The sequence below is a fragment of the Dreissena polymorpha genome, chromosome 1 (genome assembly GCF_020536995.1).
Source record: "Dreissena polymorpha isolate Duluth1 chromosome 1, UMN_Dpol_1.0, whole genome shotgun sequence".
NCBI classification, from domain to species: Eukaryota; Metazoa; Mollusca; class Bivalvia; order Myida; family Dreissenidae; genus Dreissena; species Dreissena polymorpha.
In genome coordinates, this window is record NC_068355.1 from 175,206,805 (window position 1) to 175,227,247 (window position 20,443).

At 36.6% G+C, this 20,443-nt stretch overlaps 1 protein-coding gene across 1 annotated transcript in view; it reads left to right on the plus strand.

Annotated features, from left to right (window-relative positions):
- LOC127864572 (protocadherin Fat 4-like) overlaps positions 1-20,443 on the plus strand; it is a 28,884-nt gene that overhangs the window by 5,432 nt on the left and 3,009 nt on the right. The window contains exons 3-16 of the mRNA XM_052404308.1: positions 1,558-1,718; positions 3,890-4,072; positions 4,519-4,640; positions 5,078-5,258; positions 5,988-6,149; positions 6,690-6,836; positions 12,068-12,190; positions 13,678-13,860; positions 14,202-14,404; positions 15,113-15,332; positions 16,004-16,122; positions 18,535-18,682; positions 19,155-19,286; positions 19,679-19,817. Of these exons, the coding sequence (XP_052260268.1) occupies positions 1,558-1,718; positions 3,890-4,072; positions 4,519-4,640; positions 5,078-5,258; positions 5,988-6,149; positions 6,690-6,836; positions 12,068-12,190; positions 13,678-13,860; positions 14,202-14,404; positions 15,113-15,332; positions 16,004-16,122; positions 18,535-18,682; positions 19,155-19,286; positions 19,679-19,817 (2,223 nt within the window). The remainder of the gene's footprint in view (positions 1-1,557; positions 1,719-3,889; positions 4,073-4,518; positions 4,641-5,077; positions 5,259-5,987; positions 6,150-6,689; positions 6,837-12,067; positions 12,191-13,677; positions 13,861-14,201; positions 14,405-15,112; positions 15,333-16,003; positions 16,123-18,534; positions 18,683-19,154; positions 19,287-19,678; positions 19,818-20,443) is intronic.

Sequence of the window (20,443 nt, forward strand, 5' to 3'; positions counted from 1 at the left end):
CTGCTACTGCTGCTACTACTGCTACTACTGCTGCAGCTGCTTCTACTGCTGCTGCGTTGCTGCTACTGTTGCTGCTGCTGCTGCTACTGCTGCTGCTGCTACTGCTGCTGCTGCTACTGTTGCTGCTGCTGTTATTGCTGCTACTAGATGCCGCTATTTTTACTTAAGCTGAAAAAATTACTATAACACCTTGCTTGCAGATGAAAAAATTACTCCCACACCGGTCGACACACGACATTTAAGCGACATTCTCTCGACGCTCTCTCGACGCGCGACAAATCAGTCGACAGTCAATCTTGACTGTCGACTGATTTGTCGCGCGTCGTAATGAGCGTCGAGAGAATGTCGTGTGTCGACCTAGTGATTTTAGCGACATTTTCATGATATATCATATTGACTGTCGACTGATTTGTCGCGCGTCGAGAGAATGTCGCGAGAATGTCGAGTGTTGCGCTCGAAGGTCGACACACGACATTCTCGCGACATTCTCTCGACGCTCAATACGACGCGCGACAATCAGTCGACTGTCAGGATTTTCTGCGATATTTTTTTTCTTCTAAAACCCAGCGCGATATGCGACACTCAAATATTGACTGTCGACTGATTTGTCGCGCGTCGAGAGAGCGTCGAGAGAATTTCGTGTGTCGACCTAGGGGTTTATAGGTCGACAAGCGACAATTGTGCGATATTGGCTCGATATATCGTATTGAGCGTCGAGAGAATGTCGTGCGTCGAGAGAATGTCGTGTGATTTTTAGGTCGACAGGCGACATTCTCGCGATATATCATATTGACTGTCGACTGATTTGTCGTGCGTCGAGAGAATGTCGCGAGAATATCGAGTATCGCGCTCGAAGGTCGACACACGACATTCTCGCGACACTCTCTCGACGCTCAATACGACGCGCGACAATTCAGTCGACGGTCAAGATTTTCTGCGATTTTTTTTTCTTAAACCCAGCACGATATGCGACACTCAAATATTGATTGTCGCATGATTGTCGCGCGTCGTATTGAGCGTCGAGAGAATGACGCGAAAATGTCGTGTGTCGACCTCGAAGGTCGACACGCGACACTCAACTTGGCCCTATCCGGATTTCGTACCCAACCCAGTAGTAAATGTATTTATGAAATATATGTAGTAGGGCGTAAAGCATTGAAATAAACGTAAGACGTACCATACCAGCGGTAGTGCAACGCTTGCATGCCAGTATGTATATTCACGTGCTTGCTAAAGTACCTTTCGGCGACGTTACAGTGTAAAGTGAAAGCTACAAGTGAAAATTACACTATATATGATCACTAAGGAAATACAATATTAACCCATTTATGCATAGCGTCTATAAAAAAGGCATTGGCAAACAGCGAAGACCCAGATGATGCGGCGTCTCATCTGGGTCTGCGCTGTTTACTTAAAGGAATTTCTGTAAGAAATATTCTAAATATAGAAATAAATATACTAGACATCCCCAATTTTGGAAAAAAATTGATCCAATTTAGAAGGACGGGAGAGTCCACTAGGCATAAATGGGTTAATATCAAAATATATATATCGCAGGACCGGCAGTACAGTAGACGGTATTTCGGACGCGGGTTATAATCTTAACTGGATCTCTGCTACGAGCTTCCCGTCGTCAAATATCAAGACCACACACAACTGGTATAACGAAAGCGTAAACAGTGGACAGCAATTCCAGATAAAAGTGCATGCAACGGGATGTGAGTATATGAACCCTTTCCCCCAAAAGAAGCAAAGTGAAAATGGCTTTTGCAAACAGCATAAAACCATAACAGCCTGCGAGTAAATCGCAGTCTGTTCAGGTTTTATGCTGTTTATTGCTCATCATTATCTAAGAGTAGGAACTGAAACCTTTAAAACTTGGATCTAGTAAGAACGGTCTTTAATTAAATACAACTTTCTAAGGGACTACACATGCGTTAAAATACGCGTCTAAGTGGTTAAGGGGATAAATTTAAATTTCTGCCGTCAAACCAAACTTCGGTGATAGGTTTAGCGATGCTGAATCTGATGAATAATAGCCTCGAAATATTCGAAAATTATACATGAAATTAACATCGATGAAAGATTATTTACTTTGCGGGTCATCAGGTCTGTTAGTTTACATGAATACAGGAGGATTCGGAGCTAGATATCAACAAACGTCTTAAAGGGTGAGCATCTCAAGTTGCTTAAACTATGCCCTTAAAAAAATTCAACAAGTATCTATTAGAGCATGGAGTGGTAGGCATTTAGCATTGGACGCGTCTGTCCATAAGTCCGTACGAACGTCCCGATCCACGTGTTTTGAACTCCTCTTCATCTGCTTATTAGATCGCGCTCAAGCTTTCATCGTTGAATGACCTGAATGTTTACATGATCGTAAAGAACGGAACTATTGCTGCGACGATTTTCGAAAGAATTTTTGGCCATTGCCTTGTTTTTCCTCTGTGTAATATATACCCCGGTGGTCGCTAACGGCATGTCTTTTCAAATGCTCGTTGATTAAGGAGTCGATCTCACTCACACGTGTGCAGTTGGATAACCTAATTGTGTAGATGATCGTAAGGAAAGGAATTTGGGCTGCGACAATGTTTGACAAAATTATGGATCTTCTTTTGTATAAAGTTGAATAAACTGAATGGGTGGATAATCGTAGAGAAAGGAGAAAGGACTTTTGGGCCTATGACCCTTTGTCCACAGAAGAATAAAAAAGGGATGAGTCTGTTTGTAAACATGTATTGTTGATGCATAATTGTCTCAGACACATTTATTGTTTCTTTTCTTTTAATATGCCTGTTTATTCCACTTTGTTTAAGTTACACCAACGTGTTCACGTTTACCGAGAACTTTGAAATTATTTTTTACTCTTGTTAAACTATGTATACTTCAGAGCTGCGTCTTCATTCATTGTAACATGTTCACATGTCTACAAAAGTTTATACACAAAAGCATATGTAATGTTATATACCCGGGAGACACATATGAGAGCACTGGTGTATATTAATAGTCATAGTAAGTTGTATGAAATCATAATCGTAAGAACGCAATGCTTTACCACCGGTATATCAATGTATATCAATAACTTTTATAGAAATGGTAATTTGGCGCATTTTATGTTGTTGGTGTAGTTTTTTGCTACGCTGGTTTTGTTTTTGCTAACGCTAAATAACATATTAAAATTAAAGATGATTGCAGTACACTCTATTGTTTAATGGCGTGGTCTTAAGTCATCTTTAACATCAATGGTCTACCGGTGCGAACACTGTAGTGATGTTTTTTAAAATAATTATTTCCTACTTTCTCGGCGGTCGGTAAATCTGCTCACACTTTTTTTGGGGTTCGCCGGTCTTAGAAATACAAAAAGCACAAACATATGCTAGTAGAAGCTGGCAACTGCCCTTTTTGTTATAATAGTGTGGGGCGGGAGCGATTGGGTTTATTTTTTCTTTAATCCCCGCACAAGATGTTTATCCGTTCCGGGGATCGAACCCGCTTTCCTCTGATTTGTTGCATTGCTTTAACAAGTGAACAACCCGACTCGGTAAACACATCTTTTTAATGAGAAATAATCAAGAAATGGCAGTGTTAATTTAGTCATTTGTTATATTCCGAAAAAAGAAGTGTTTTTTATATTCCTAGCTAAGAGGTTATTCCATTAATGCCTAGCGTCAAGAAAAAATGCCTTGGCAAACAACGTTGACCCTGATGTGACGCAGCATCATGCGGCGTCTCATCAGGGTCTTCGCTGTTTGCTTAAAGATAGAAATAAATGTACTAGACATCCCTAATGTTGGAAATAAATTGATCCAATTTAGAAGGATGGGAGAGTCCACTAGGCATAAATGGGTTAATGATTGTACTTGACACAATTTTGATGAATACATTATAGCGACAGCGCCATACTTTAAGAACTTACCGGCAAAACTGCGCTTGCCCGACACCGAGGTACAGACTGGCGGCATCAATCTGATTACCCTAACGGTCAATGACCTCGATCCCGATGACAAAGACGAGCTTTACGTCACCATGTCACCAGGCTGGGAAGACGTGTTCGAATATGACGCCACAACAAGTAATATGGACTAATCAAACACACTGGTTTCGATTAAAAAAAATTATAAGTGTTCCGACTATAATAAATGATTGATCTGTCTCTGTTGGTTGTTTCATCGTTTCAACAGCATGATCAACAAGACAATAATGTTTCGGGTTACATACTTTTTACAGAAAGTGTATATGATTCTAGGATATATTCAATTTTAAATATGGTTTTAACGGTATTAAAATATAAACAATGTTGGATATTCCAACACAACTTTACTATCGCGTTTACAGAAAATTATGTTTTATTAAGTGCGTTTCCACCATATATTATACTTAAAATCGGCATGTAAATGTTTTAAGCGTTCTCTACAAGTTCTAATAAAATAAAATGCGAGTATAGTGTCGTCCCAGCTTACCCTATGTAGTCCATACAAGCTATGCAGTGATAAACTTTCCGCTTTTATCTATCTCTAGAGATAGTGACGACGAAAGTGAGTCTGGACGTGGACGTTAATTACATGGTGTCGTTCCGGGTGGAGGAGGAACACTGTGGGGTATCCACCACCGCTACCCTCACTGTCACCGTGTACGACAGTGTAAGTACGCTCCACGGACACTCTTGTATAATAGTTCTGGCCGTGCCCATTACAATAATTTTAGTTAGAGGCTAGATTGAACTTTACCGGTACGCAGTTGTTTACCACTATATCGACAAAGCGGGGGTTTGGGGGCGGTAGCCCCCGATACTATGGAAATATATAGGGTAAAAAGGATTATAAGGTTTTGCGTTAGTTGTTATGTGTTAGGTGTTAAGGGTTAGGGTTAGGGTACGCTGTTTGATGTTAAGTGTTGCGTACCGGTAAAGTTCAATCGTCCCTTAGTTAGACTTAGCTGAGAATACATAACCCCTATCCGCTTTAAACTTCTTAACAGGACACAACCCTAAATGCCATACTTGTAACAATGACAGTACATTTTTAAATTTAAACTATGCAGGCAGCTATTCGCAATAACAGTATCTCGGAACTTGTAGAAGCCGTCCATCACGAACCTTCCGGCCTTCACGACGCTGCACGAGGATGTCGAGGATGAGCAGTTGCTGTACACTGTCACCATGTCAGACCCCACCAACCAGGCCATGTGGTGCAAGGGTGAATGGCTCACCAGCAAGCCCTTCCGGGTCAAGATGATTTCCACCGAGCCCGGGGACTCTAGTAAAACACGTTACCATAATGGACCAGTAGACACGTGTCAATCTATGTTTAATATTGCCAATCCTCTATTTAAACGTGTATTTGTAAACAAAAGCACGTGACTTAAACTCCTAATTGACTTCAATTCTTACTCTCATACAAACTTCTGACATACGCGACTAGATGTCCAAGTCTACTGGTTAATTATACATATAATTTACCGTAATTGACATTCAGTGCGAATGGAGCAATGTAGATTGCTTTCTTTTATCTGGTGCAATTAAAATAACAACGGCCATAGTTGTTATTTATATTTTAACAAAGAAAGATGAGTCATTCTACCGGTAGAGTGCATACAAAGTAGTGAGACGATTTGCACAAAAACTCAAATTAACTTAATGAGTTTCAATATGCATCAATATGCATTTTCTCGCATCTTTTAGAATATGTTCGACTTAATGTTACGACAAAGTTAATCACCGATATTAAAGGTCTTAATTTTGCAACAAAGCGCAGCATGTAAGTGCCTAATTTCGCCAACCCTCTTTAAAAGGTAGAACATCTAGAAACTTCTATTAAGTTTATAAGTTAAAGACTACGATAATTGTTTATACAATTTTAATTCTAAAAATAATTAAAAGGCTGCGGTTCTATTAAAATAGTAAATCGTAATTCCTACGTTATTTAGCATTATTAAATTCAGATTACTTATTTGAGCCCGGCATATAAATGCAGTGATTTTTCATGAAGAGGCCGGTATATACCTGATAGAAGACCCTCGACTCGATTACACCGCAAACCAAAAGTACGACTTAAAGGTCCTCTGTTACGACACGTATGAACACGAAGTCAGTGGTATGTACTATGTGAACATCCAAGAAAACAGGAAACCCATCTTCAGAAACCTGGCCAGTAAGTAACGAACTCGATTTTTTCAATTTACATTTCAGCAACGTGTATCACACTAATTTGCCTCAACGTTTAATTGTCATTAAATTATATTTTGAGCGCAGAGCATGCTATGCCCCTTACGGAAATTATTTTGTTTGTAAACAAGCACACTAAAACGAAGTGGTAACTAAATTTTACGAAAACAGCCTTTCATGCTTTTTCTCTCGAACGGCTTGTGCAATTTTGCTGGTTCAGGGTATATAGTAATAAAACGATAGATTCAACTATTATTCCTATTACAGGTATATATTTAAAGGTCTTTACTTAAGTATGTGTTACTTTTAATTTTGTATTTTGCCTTTTAAACCATATTTATATATATATTGTCCTTTACAAGACAATATTAACATCGACTATAACTCTTCCAGATCTGAAAGGATTTTTTTTGTGAATGACTTCGTGACCGTGTAGACGCTGTTGGCTTTGTACGTTGCAACACTTTTTGCAGTAAAATATATCGAAGCAACCCATTACAACTTCTTAACTGGGTTTCATCTACAGATGCTATTGAGATTGACGCCAGAGAAGTGATTTCCGGCGCCACCGTGTTTACAATATCAACTAAGGACGCTGACGATGACAAGATAACGTTCGGTAGCGTTAAACCAGTTTGTGACAAAACCGACTGTCCGTTTGCAGTTTTCGATTGTAAGTTATTTGTTTTCAAATACCAGTGCGCAAATGGGTGAAAAGTGCTTAATATGCGAGTTACCATTTAAAAACGCTTTTGAATCTCATTATAGCGGAATGGTTTACATTATACTATTTTGTTTGTTTTTAAAATACACATAAGATTGTGTGATCTCGCATAGTCGTTCGATTAACAAAGACACGCGCAATATTCCGCGATGACGTGAATCGTATAACTTAAGTTAAAGCAGTTTAATACGTGGCGAATATGTCAAGTCGGTCCCATTCTAATATTGTCAATTTAGCCGTATAAATCAAATTTAATATCAATTTCTTTATGAATAGTATCAAAATAAACATCAATTCTAAATTCACACATTCATCCGTGTTTCATTAAGTTAAGAAACAATCGTATTCCGTAGATGACTACATAAATAGACGCTTTCTCTGTCCATCCACGTCCCGCTCCCCTATGTAACCAGCCTAATGTGTCAATCTAAATATATGTGCAGAATGTGTCTCTTCTAACAAACCATGAACATATGTATTAATTAACAGGTACATAAACATAAAATATACATGGATGTATTCAATTTTAAAAACAATAACTATAATTATACTATCAATATTACGCTGCCCCCGCACTCGCTCATTGTTGATTGGCTGGCTGACTCTCTGATTTACCGATTAAACGCGGTAGGAAATGCCCAAGATTACATTATCACGTTTGACCTGTTTGATGCCTCAGTCAAAAATAATCCGGTCGGCGGCCGATGTGTCCGATCTCCAGGCATCGGGAAGACTAGACACGTCGGAGACGTCCACCGTCCAATGAGTGACACAATTTAATACATCAGTCACAAATAGATCGATCACCGTCCGATCAGCGTACGACATATTTTATCCGATCATCGGACTGGCGCCCGGTCGATGATCGCACGGTCCGGATTAATTTCAAGTCCAACTTAAAATTTTACCCGACGTCGGGCCCGACAAGGAATCGAGTTGAGATCGGAAAAACATCGGACGATCATGACACGGTTATCGCCCGCCGATCGCCCTGTCCCTGGGAAATACCTTAATTTTGCCGATACACGTAAAATAAATCAGATTTCGGGCGATCGCCGGGCGACAACGGGCGTTGATCGACTTATCTTTTTACATATTCTAACAACTGACTTTTGATTATTACTTTCATGAGTATTTTGTTAAAGGATTTCCCATGATATATTAGACTTCCCTTAGTTCATGGAAAATTCGGCATTGATTGTGTGTTTTAAGAGCTAAAAATATATCTTTTAATTTCAAGGAGCAATATATTGATGGGGTTCCTTTTTCTATAAAAAATCCAATATTCATGTGCTGAGAGTGTCAGAGAGTGTAAGCATATTGGCATCTATATTCAATACATTTGTAACAAGTTGAACAATTGTTTGAATATGCTCACAATCACAGAAAAGAAGAGTTTAATTTTCCTCATATGTATAACAAGATGTGCATTTATTATCATCAATAACTTTCATTGTATACCGCAGAGATTAAGTTCCTAACATTATAGTATTCAACCATTGTAAATAAGTATATCTTGGTATTTAAAAAAACACAAAACAGTGCATATACCGGTACTTCCAGTCTATATTACCCAATATTCCATTCCATTTAGTTTCACGTTTAGTTTTTTTCAGTATTTGAAATAAGAGTTTCACATACTAGTCTTCTACATTGCTTCTGAAATAAGAGTTTCACATACTAGCCTTCTACATTGCTTATGGGTAAAAAAACAAACAAAAAAGGGTAACAAGAAATATAAGCTCAATGATTGGTTGTTATGAAGATACAAAACCGAAGTTTTTAACGAATTCTTCTATCTTTATAGACCTTCGTAAACTAAAAAAATGATAGTTGTACCTGTACAAGCTCCTTTTTTTTTCTTAGACTTGAATTTTCCAGAGGTACATTATATTTCTCTCATATATCGTATACAACGTTCATACAAACTTTTTTCATGAATACAATTAGAACCAATATTTACCGGTAAGTTATTGTTATAACTATTCATTTAACAACGAAAACTTAACTACGCTACAAAAACAAGGTATAATATCACTTATTCCAAAACCTGGAAAAAACTTAGAATCCTTATCAAACTGGCGCCCGATTAGTTTACTAAACAATGATTATAAAATTGCAACTAAAAGTATAGCAAACAGAATATTACCATCAATCATTTCAAAATCTCAATCTGGTTTCATAAAAGGACGTTACATTGGTGAAAACGTTCGTCTTATCCAAGAATGCATAAACTATTTCAACAATTCAAACAATCCTGGTCTAATATTCTTTGCAGACTTTAAAAAGGCATTCGATTCGCTTGATCATTCATTTATGTTCTCTTGCTTAGAAAATATAAACTTTGGTGAAAGTCTCATTCAATGGGTCAAACTATTCTATACCGATATTAACAGTATAATCATTAACAATAGCCTCTTCTCAAACAGTTTTAACATCGAACGAGGGGTTCGACAAGGATGTCCACTCTCATCATCGCTATTTATTATTTGCATCGAGTATCTATCACATCACATCCAATCAAATACACACATAAAAGGCATATCACTAGAACCTGATGAAGATATCAAACAGTCCCTATTTGCTGACGATGCAACTTATTTTTTAAACAACAATTACGATTCTTTCCATAACCTAATAGAGTCACTAACCCTTTACGGAACGACATCGGGTCTTAAACTAAACAAAAGTAAGTGTACTGTGCTACGAGTAGGTAAATTAAAACAAAGTAATGTCCTATATAAAAAAGAAATGAAATTTAATTGGACATCCGATGAAGCCACAACGTTAGGAATTACTTTCACAAATAATGAAAAGGATACTGTTCTTAAAAACATACTACCTAAATTACAGAATTTTAAAAACTGCTTAAAATCATGGCATCACCGTAAACTTACACTAATCGGAAAAAACACAGTATTGAAAAACGTTTGCACTTTCTAAATTAATTTATGTATTAACAGTTCTCCCAAATGCACCAAATGATGTTATTAACGATATAAAATCAGCAATATTTAATTTCATATAGGACGGTAAGCCTGATAAAATAAAACGAACTTAGTTAATTCAATCTGTAGAAAATGGAGGTATCCAATTAACGAACATTGACTCATTCTTGAATGCAATCAAATGCAGCTGGGTTAAAAGAAACCTAGATAATACCAATACAAGTAAATGGAAATTCTTCTACCAGAAAATCCTAAAAAAATATGGTGACTCCTTACTCTTTGAATGCAACATCAGCAATACTATCTTACATGAAATTGCAAACGAAATCATATTTCTGTCTGATGTTCTATTAGCATGGAGTGATGTCACTCATAACCTAGAAACCCAAACCAGCAGTAAAATTATTTTATGGAACAATAAAGACATAACTTTAAACAATAAGACGTTTTTCTATAAAGATTGGTTTGAACGAAGCATTAAATATGTCGACCAATTATATGACTACAGAATTAAGGATTTCTACTCTTTTGATGATATATGCTACATATACGGAATACCTTCAAATAATTTTCTGAAGTACTATACACTAATCAAAAGCATACCCATACATATTAAATCTGAAATCAATACAAATAATACACCATGTACTCAAACAACATTCGTAGAAAAAATACTTGGACGAAAAAACAAACCAAATAAAATATTTTACACACTACAAATTAAAAACCCTACAGAAAACTTCAAAACCCAAAATAAATGGCAAGTCCTTTTCGGAGAACATGAACTTAATTGGAAACACATATTTACCATGCCATATAAAGCAACTATTGAAAGCACACTGAGAAATTTTCAATATAAATACATCCATAGAATTATAGCTACAAATACATATCTCTTTAAATGCAAAACATCTAACTCAAATCTGTGTGACTTCTGCGGTGAAAACATCGAAACTATAGAACATCTTTTTTGGGAGTGCAAACACATCCAGCCTATTTGGAATCAATTAGTATCTTTTCTTGAACAACAGCAACTAAACGTTAAACTATCTTTCTTAAATGTAAGTTTCGGAATTTATTCATTTAAATCAATAGACTGTAATAATATTGTGATTTTTATTCTTATATTGATGAAATATTTTATCCTTAACATGAAGTACAAAAAACAAGTACCAAATTTTAATTGTTTTGTCCATAGTCTTAAACTAAAAATCCAGATTGAGAAAGAAATAGCCCTCGGTAATGACACATTACAAATCTTTGAACAAAAATGGAATCGGATTAAATTCTCATAATGTTTGTCCACTTATATACATTCCACTCTAATGTTAGTTTATCTTTCTAAAATATTTGTGTATATTTTATTTCAATCTTATAAGATCATTGTGAATATACAAAAAAACACACAAGTCCAGTATGCTTTCTTCCGACTTTATACAACTCATTATTTTTCATAACTATTCTTCTGTTGTTCTTTTCTTTTCTCTTTAGAAAAAATATATATTAGCATATATTGTAAAACATGTCTGAACTTTATTGCTTTGTACAATCACTATGTTGTATGATCATATACATGTATACATTGTATGTATTATATTGAATATAAAAAAAAGTTATTGTTATAAAAAGTGGTATGTCAAGTATATCATCAGGTTTACTAATTTTGACTTCCATAGTATTATTAATATTATATATCCATAATATTAAATTCCATAATATATACGCACATCCTTCCAAAACAGATTTTTAACATTGTAAACAATTCCTCTATCTTTTATTAACATTGAACAGTGAATATACAGATTGGAAAAAACATGTTCCTGTGCATGTTACTCATTTCTTTATCCATGTAAGCATCGTACTTTTTTTTCAAATGAGTAAAAGTGAATAATATTCTCCCTCTTCATAAGATTTGATAAGTATGCTTAAATTGTATAGGCCCATTCCACATAAAGTTGTTGAAACAATTTTGTTTTAATATATTTGATCCTGGCCTAGGTACAGTAATAAATAAGTGTGTAAAAGGGGAAACAACAAGCTTGTTTCTATGGTTATTTTCCCTTATGGTGTAAGATTACTTCTTTCAAAAAAATGTATTATATTTTGTAAACATGTTATCTTATCTTACAAATTTAAGTTCCATTAATAATTATTTTCAAAGAATAATATACATGTATATATAATATATGTTTTTCGAAAACTACCAATTAAACCTTGCTGGAACCTTTTCAGCCGGAGAAGTGCGCGTGACGGCAAACCTGCTGTTTACGCCAATACAGACGTATACGTTATCGATCCCCGCAACAGACGTACGTCAAACGATCACCAGTAGAAAGCTTGTCATCCATGTCAGCAGTAAGCGGTCGTTGTTCCTGTCAAACTATTGCACATTCCCATTCTAGTCCATGAACTTGCTCATACATACCTTACAGTATGATAAATCCAACAAAAACACATATTTTGATTCCCTTTTTATCAACGTTTCGACTTACGCATTATTTTCATACATACCTGTCATACCCGACATACCTGTTCAAAAGCTGTTATATTGCCAAATTAACCTGCGACCTTAAATCGTGACGTTAGCCTTTGCGATAGGGAGACGTTTAACGTCTTGAGAAGCCATAATATAACGTGGTGTAATGAAGGTGATCATTTGTGGACAGTTTTTTTTTATTGGACAATAAAAAACTTATAATCCGGACTCGGTCACACACGCGCATGTAGCGGATCCGTGGTCTAGTGGTAACACACTGGCTTCACAATCCAGAGATCGCTGGTTCGATCCCCCACTGCACCTAACCTACTTACTCGTCTTTCGCATGAGACGTTAAACCGATGTGCAGTGTACTAGGTGCTATACACCGGGCACTAAAAGACCCAGGGTCACCTCTGGAACGGGGTGTCTCCTGTATCTTGCACTATCCCCCGTAACCAACTAACACGTCTTTCTGGGGGCGATGGCCATATGGGAGACAATCCCGGTGCACTCGATAAAAAACAAAAACAACAACAACACGCGCATTCACTCAACCATGTGATGTCTATATCAAGCTCTAAGCAAGCTGGCGCCACGAAATGATCACATAAATAAATAATACAATAAACATTATTCGTTTATTTGGGGATAAGCCTTCTTTTCGTTGATATCTTTTACAAATAATTTACCGGTATTTCTTGAAACGACAGTAGATGATTTAAGATTATATTTTTGTTGGTAACAATTATCCCCATTATTACAAGCACTTACGGTAGTACAACTGTAATGGGCAATATTCCAAAACCCATGTAAGGTATTATTTTCATAAACTTCATACCATATACGGTCTTATTACAAATTTTTAGGGTGGCTTTCCATGCGGAAATTGTTTCGTGATTTTTTCTGTATGATGACCCATAATTTGAATTTTCTTCTAATTTAAACTACCCCTAGGGAAAATAAATTCTATAAACTCATATGTTTAAGCATCGTTGTTAACAATGTTTGAATATTTAGTACAGGCTATGATTGTAGATGATAAAAAATAATACATTTATTCCACGAAAATTGTGACCAAAATGAAAAAAATCAAATACAAAAGTGTTTGTTTTGTTGTTGTTGTTGCTGTTGTTTTGTTTTCATGTATTTTTATATTTACCACTTCTATGCTCCTTTTTTGTTCCCATGTCAATGTTAGGGTTGCGTAGTGATTGTACAAAGAGAAATATTGGATAAATATATATGTATTGACTTCTCGTTACTTCTAAGTAATAATATAAATGTGCATACAATCCAAATTAAAAATATTTTGTTCCACATCAAAACATTGAAACTGTATATTAGGTCAATCGTTTTCTTTCAGATCGGAACAACGCGCCGACGTTCAACTTCACAGCTGTTAGCAAAACTATAAATGTCGCTGAGAACTCCGCTCTTGGCACATCCCTCTTGCAGCTGTCGGCTACCGACGCCGACGACGACCCCCTGACGTTCTACATGTCGGTCATGCCGCCGGCGGGATATCAGCTCTTTGAGCTGACCATCAGTAAGATTGAAACAAGATTTAAAGGCTTTCGTTTATTTGATAATGTGCATATTTTAATATCATCTTTTAAAGATACAAGTGGGGAGTTTTTCGTTTGCGTCTTAGTTTTTGTAGCACTTGTTCATTGTTTTTGTTCCATACGGTATTCTTTTTGGTTGGCATTTTCCAAAATAAAGGTGTATTTTATCTATATTTGTATCAAAATAGTATCGCTGTTAATGTAATATAAGCAAGATCAACGCTACGCACATGCAAATAGACACTATGATACATGTTCTGGCAAAATGGAGTTGTGTTCCTCTACACATGCAAATATAATAACAATTTGCGTCACATGTTAGATGGCGAATTGCGAACCCATAGCAGCAACAACATCGACCTTGAAGCGGTATCAGCTACAGCATTTACGATGGAAATAGCTGTACACGACACCAAACAGCACACTCTCGATACGTTAACGCTGAATATCATAGATGTAAACGAGGCGCCGGAGTTTCTGCAGCCATATTATATGAGTCGCGGAGATGAGTCGGATACCGCGGGGGTAATTCTGGTTCATTTACGTTATATTATATGACATGATAAAAGGAAACCATCACGATGAGATTTGACGTTCTTGCATATGTACATATAACAGCTACTGGCTTTCAAGCGAAGATCTGCAACTGTATATTTTTTTAACTGAGGACAACATGTTTTGTTAATTTCAACTGCACACACGTTCCAAATGAATCTTGCTTTGTTTTGTGTTTCGCGGTTTATTCGCTTGTCCGTATTGACGGTATTGCAAATATCGTTTTACAGACGTGCTTTGACATTTTAACAAAACATCAGTTTTTGCTACTAGTGTAGTTTCGTGATCCATTTTATCCTCGTTCTGGGAAAAGGGGGTTTAATGTATGGGCTGTAAGTGTCTTTCCAGATTAAGATTCCAGTTCGCACATGCTAATCAGGGATGACAATTTCCGCTCAAACGGATTTTCGCTACAAAGGGATATCCTTTAAACGAAAAAAAAACACATATTAAAAGCAGAAATTGTCGTTCCATATGTACTTGTCGGACAGCAAAGTCTACTCAGGTACGATATTCTACGCACATGAATTAGGCCGCTTTTTTCCCAGAGCCCGGATCATTTCATTTGTCATGGCAGAGCGAGTCATTGTAGTTATAGACACACTTTACGAAACAGACAAAATCTAGTGAATAATTTTTTTTTAATAGAAACACATCTGTACGATTGTTTCTTCTCAGCAATTTCATAGCAATCCAGGGATCGTGGCTTTTGATCCGGACAATGGAGACACGTTAACATATTCCCTTGACTGCGGTCAGTACGCCGACTACTTCTCGATAGCGTCGGACGCGTCAGTTGTCAGTCTGTTAAAGGCGTATGACCTGGATGACACCACCGCTGACCTCCCGTCATTACTGGTCTGCAGTTTGGTGGTTAAGGATAATGTGGACAACAATGGTAGAGTACTCTCTCAGTATGAATCACCAGCTGTCTGCTGTTAAAAAAACACTACGGTTATTACCAAATTATTAACTCGTTATAATTGTAACGTTATTCGATCTGAACAATGACGCTGACACATAGATAAAGGTTCCATTTTATTGTAAAGTCCAGACCCAAATCCAATAGTTAATCCACAAATACAAGCGAGCCCATAAACAGTGCCTCGCCCAATACAACAAGAAATCGTGCAACGACATAATGCAAAAACTGACAGTTTATATACCCATTTAACACTAGACGCTAGTATGTAATATAAGGAAAAGTCCAGCTAATTAAGGAAGGTTCACTCACACATAAATGCCATTTTGGTCTATCAAATTGACAATACATAGGGGAAACGGTTGGGAAAATTAATTAACAACTTGTAATAAGGCTGTACCATTTTGTAAATGAATGACCCTTAAATGTTAACTAGATTTAGGCTATTACGTCACATAATGTACATGTATAATGATTTCGATGTGCCTTTTCGTAGTTTTGTCGTTAATATGCTAGAAGTTTTGTTTAGGGCAAAATTTCGGGGTCGAGTTGTTCAATGAAATATATCCTGTATTAAAGCCACAGCCACACTGTATATCACCGTTGACTACATCAATGACAACCCAACTATCTATCCTGTATTACAGCCACAGCCACACTGTATATCACCGTTGACTACATCAATGACAACCCAACTACTTTTGACAAGCCCTCCTATGCTGTTACCGTTCGCTCGGACACACCTCTTGGCTTCACAATCCTTACGGTGAGTAAACGCCTACAGACAAATACTCATTTGCAGAAATCATGCTTACGATGAGACCGTTTTAGACAAACAACATCATTTATGTGATCATAAGATGAAAGGCAATATCTTCAATTATGTTTATAAAGACATAACCGTAACTGTTAGCAAACTTTCACAGACACAATATTAACTTATTTAAGGTTAAGTAACGTTTACAGACACACTTCTAACCATCTGTAAACGCTAAAAGACAGAATCATTATGGTTAGGAAACGCTTATAGACACTATCTTTAATTATGAATAAAGCCTTACAAATAAGGGTTTGGCTTCACAATCTTTACGGTGAGTAAAAGCTTAAAGAAGAAAGCACTTACAGACACAATTTAGCTAGGAGTAAACTCAGAGAAACAATCTTAACGTTGATGTAATGCTTTCAGACACAATCTTAATTAGGAGAAAAGGCTCAAAGACATAATCTTAACTAGTAGAAAACGCTCATACAAAAAATCTTAACTAGGTGAAAACGCTCAAAGCCACAATCTTAACTAGTAGGAAACGCTAAAAGACACAATCTTAACTAGGAGAAAACGCTCAAAGGCATAATCTTAACAAGGAGAAAACGCTCACAGATAAAATCTTAACTAGGTTAACTAGGAGAAAATGCTCAAATGCAAAATCTTAGCTGGGAAACGCTCATAGAAAAAATCTTAACTAGAAGAGAACGCTAAAAGACAAAATCTTAACTTGGAGAAAACGCTCAAAGCCACAATCTTCACTTGGAGAAATCGCTCAAGGACACAATCTTAACTAGGAGAAAACGCTCAAAGCCTTAATTTAAACTAAGAGAAAAAAATCTTAACTAGGTGAAAACGCTAAAAAATATAATCCAAACTAGGAGAAAAGGCTAATAGAAAAAATCTTTACTAGGAGAAAACGCTCAAAGACACAATCTTAACTAGGAGAAAACGCTAAAAGACACAATCTTAACTAGGAGGAAACGCTAAGAGAGACAATCTTAACAAGGAGAAAACGCTTAAAACATCTTAACTAAGATAAAACGCTAAAAACCTTAATTTTAAGTAAGAGAAAACGCTCAAAGCCACAATGTTAACTAGAAGAAAACACTCAAAGACAAACATTTAACTAGGAGAAAACGCTCAAAGACATATCTTAACTAGGAGAAAACGCTTAAAGATACCATCTTAACTAGGAGAAAACGCTCAAAGACGCAATGTTAACTAGGAAGAAACACTCAAAGACAAACATTTAACTAGGTGAAAACGCTAAAAGACATATCTTAACTAGGAGAAAACGCTCCACACAAATCCTAACTAACAGAGGAAGCTTACAAACAAAATCTTAACGGTGATTAAACGCTTACAGAAACAATCGTAACATGAAGAAAGAAGCTTACAGACACAAATCTTAACGGTGAGTTAACGCTGACTTTACATGTATAGAAGTCTCTTGGCTTCAAAAACCTCACAGTGTGTATAAGCTTTAATACATACTCTCGACGGTGAGTAAACGCTTCAGACAGTGGTATATGTCTCTTGGCTGTTTTGAAATGTTTGATTAAATGCTTTAAATTTATAAATGACAACATCGGAATTAAAAGCTCCAGTATAAAACAAGAATAAAATTAAAGACAGAACATTTTTTATCCGTTTCTGGGCTCGAACCGCTGACTTTTGGAGTAAAAGAATAGCACTTAAACCACTCAGCCATTTCAGATGTTCTAAAACATGGTGTTTTTATACTTTTTATAAGCAATGAAGATAATGTCATAAACTATCACGATAACAACAGAACTCTCCAAATTATTCAATCGTTTCGCGTTGTGACGCTTTATAATTTTCATGTTTTTAAATCGTCAAAATATGCATTTGATGTATATTTAAAGCATGGAAATATTCAGTGGTATTGTTTCCTCGCAAAAAACATAGCTAAAGCGAAAATTCGCAAATCTGAAACGTTTTTGTCAATTTTGTTAATTCACAAAACCGTGATTAGGTCCTTTCAAGATGAGTCAACGCTTACAAACAAGGGATTGCAGGAGCGTAGGTCAAAGAGGCGGAAATTGCTATACCCAAAGAATGACCAACGACTTATTTCTGGAACGTTGCACGTTTTTGGCTAAATTATATTAAACATGCCAAAATAGGAATTAAACTAAAAAACCGAATCAAACTTATGGCGGTATTTGCTCTTGTCTCTACATCATTGGCAATGAAACGTTAGGTCGTCGGCAATATTTTAATATTGGACTCGTATTTGTAAGCACAAAGCAGTTGATTTTTGGAGAATATACGATATTTTCTTACGTATATTAAAGTTTATATTTCCATAACGAACTCTTTGGATACCTTTCAAGATGCAAAAACTATTACGCTATGCGAGCTTTATGTGTTTCCGGCACTATATTCAAGGTGAGAGTTTCAGACGCTGATCGGGGGAATAACATCACGCAGAAGCTCGAGTTGGATCAGACGTCACTTCAACCAAGTGGCGATCTCTTTGTCATACATACGGACGGCTCCATTCACGCCAACAAACTACTCAACGAGACGGTTTCCTGTGAGTGCTGGTTACAACCTTGATTATATGAGTCGTGTTCTGAGAAAACTGGGCATAATGCATGTGCGTAAAGTGCCGTCCCAGATTAGCCTGTGCAGTCCGCACAGGCTAATCAGGGACGACACTTTCCGCCTAAATTGGATTTTTGCTAAGAAGAGACTTCATGTAAACGAATAATGTCATACAATCGGAAAGTATTGTCCTTGATTAGCCTGCGCGGTCTGCACAGGCTAATCTTGGACGACACTTTTCGCACATGCATTATGCCCAGTTTTCTCAGAGCATGACTCATATATACATGTATTTGCCATCCGACAACGTGAGAGGAATGTTTTTTATTCGTCTTAGCCGTAATGTTTTCGTGTTGATTTTTTTACAATCGCTTACAATAATAGATGTTCAAGAAACAGTGAAACTCGGTTGCTTTACTGCCATGGGAGTTGTTTTAAAATGTTTTAATCTTTCGATACAGATGGTACTAAAACCATTCAAGTTATAGCAACGGATCCCGATGAATCGAAAGTGACGGCAAATATTGTGATAACGTTCGTTGACGCCTCAGTAACCCCCGTCGTAGTAGAAGACAGAGATAGACTGTTCATTGGTGAGCAACGCAAGCAATTACTTGTAATTAAGCTCTTGGTATTCGCCACTTTGATTAACTGCAGATTGGGATTGTTAAATAAGAGTTCTGGATCAGTAGAACGGTTTTATAAAGAACAAAAATGGACATAAAAAGTCATGAAAGCATTTGTGAAGGTTTATTTTAGTTTTTCTTGTAGTAAATAATGTAAAAATGAACTTTAAAAAACTTGATTAGGGGAGAAATTAATGTTTATCTCCGATAGTCTTTTATTTTAGGCAAATGTAATTTATACAGTATAGGAAAATACAAACAACAAAACAGTTAACATTTACACCAGTCAAAGCTATGGTCACTGTTTACAGTTTCATATAAAGCATCGGGTGAACGGATGTTGCTCTCTCGTATTTCAGAAGACTTCCGAAACATCTGGTGGGTGAGCGCATGCGCAATGATCATGTCCGTTTGCGTGTTCCTCGTGCTATGCATAACTTGCGTGACATGCTGCTTCAAGGGGGAACCACTCATCAACGTGAATGCGATTAAAGCCATGTATGAATAGTGTGGCTGTGGGCATTTTTCGCACACATTTTAACCATATTTTTTTAAGTTTCGCAAATGTTGATAATGTTACTACTTTAATACGGAGCAAAAGTTGTCACTACGATTCATAAAACGAAATTTATAGAGGAGATAAAGCATCATAAAGGTTGCGTCTAGTACTAGAGGAGATACATAACATGTATTCGTTGTATTGTTGTTGTTTTTTTTTTTAAAGAAAAATCATGTAAATACATGTAGAACCCTCGTATGTTCATTTTAGCTTATAAAAGCTTATACCCATGTAAATCATACTCAATGGGTATTTGGTTTTGATTTGTTTTTTTATTTATTGCGTGGAAATTCGTGTTTTCTGTACTAAACAAACCTACGAAAATAAAGATTTTACAACTGCTGAAGAAACATAAATATGAGTCGTGTTCTGAGAAAACTGGGCTTAATGCATGCGCGTAGAGTATCGTCCCAGATTAGCCTGTGCAGTCCGCACAGGCTAATCTGGGACGACACTTTCCGCTTTTATGACATTTTTCGTTTGAATGAAGTCTCTTCTTTCCAAAAATCCAATAAAGCGGAAAGTGTCGTCCCTACTTAGCCTGTGCGGACTGCACAGGCTAATC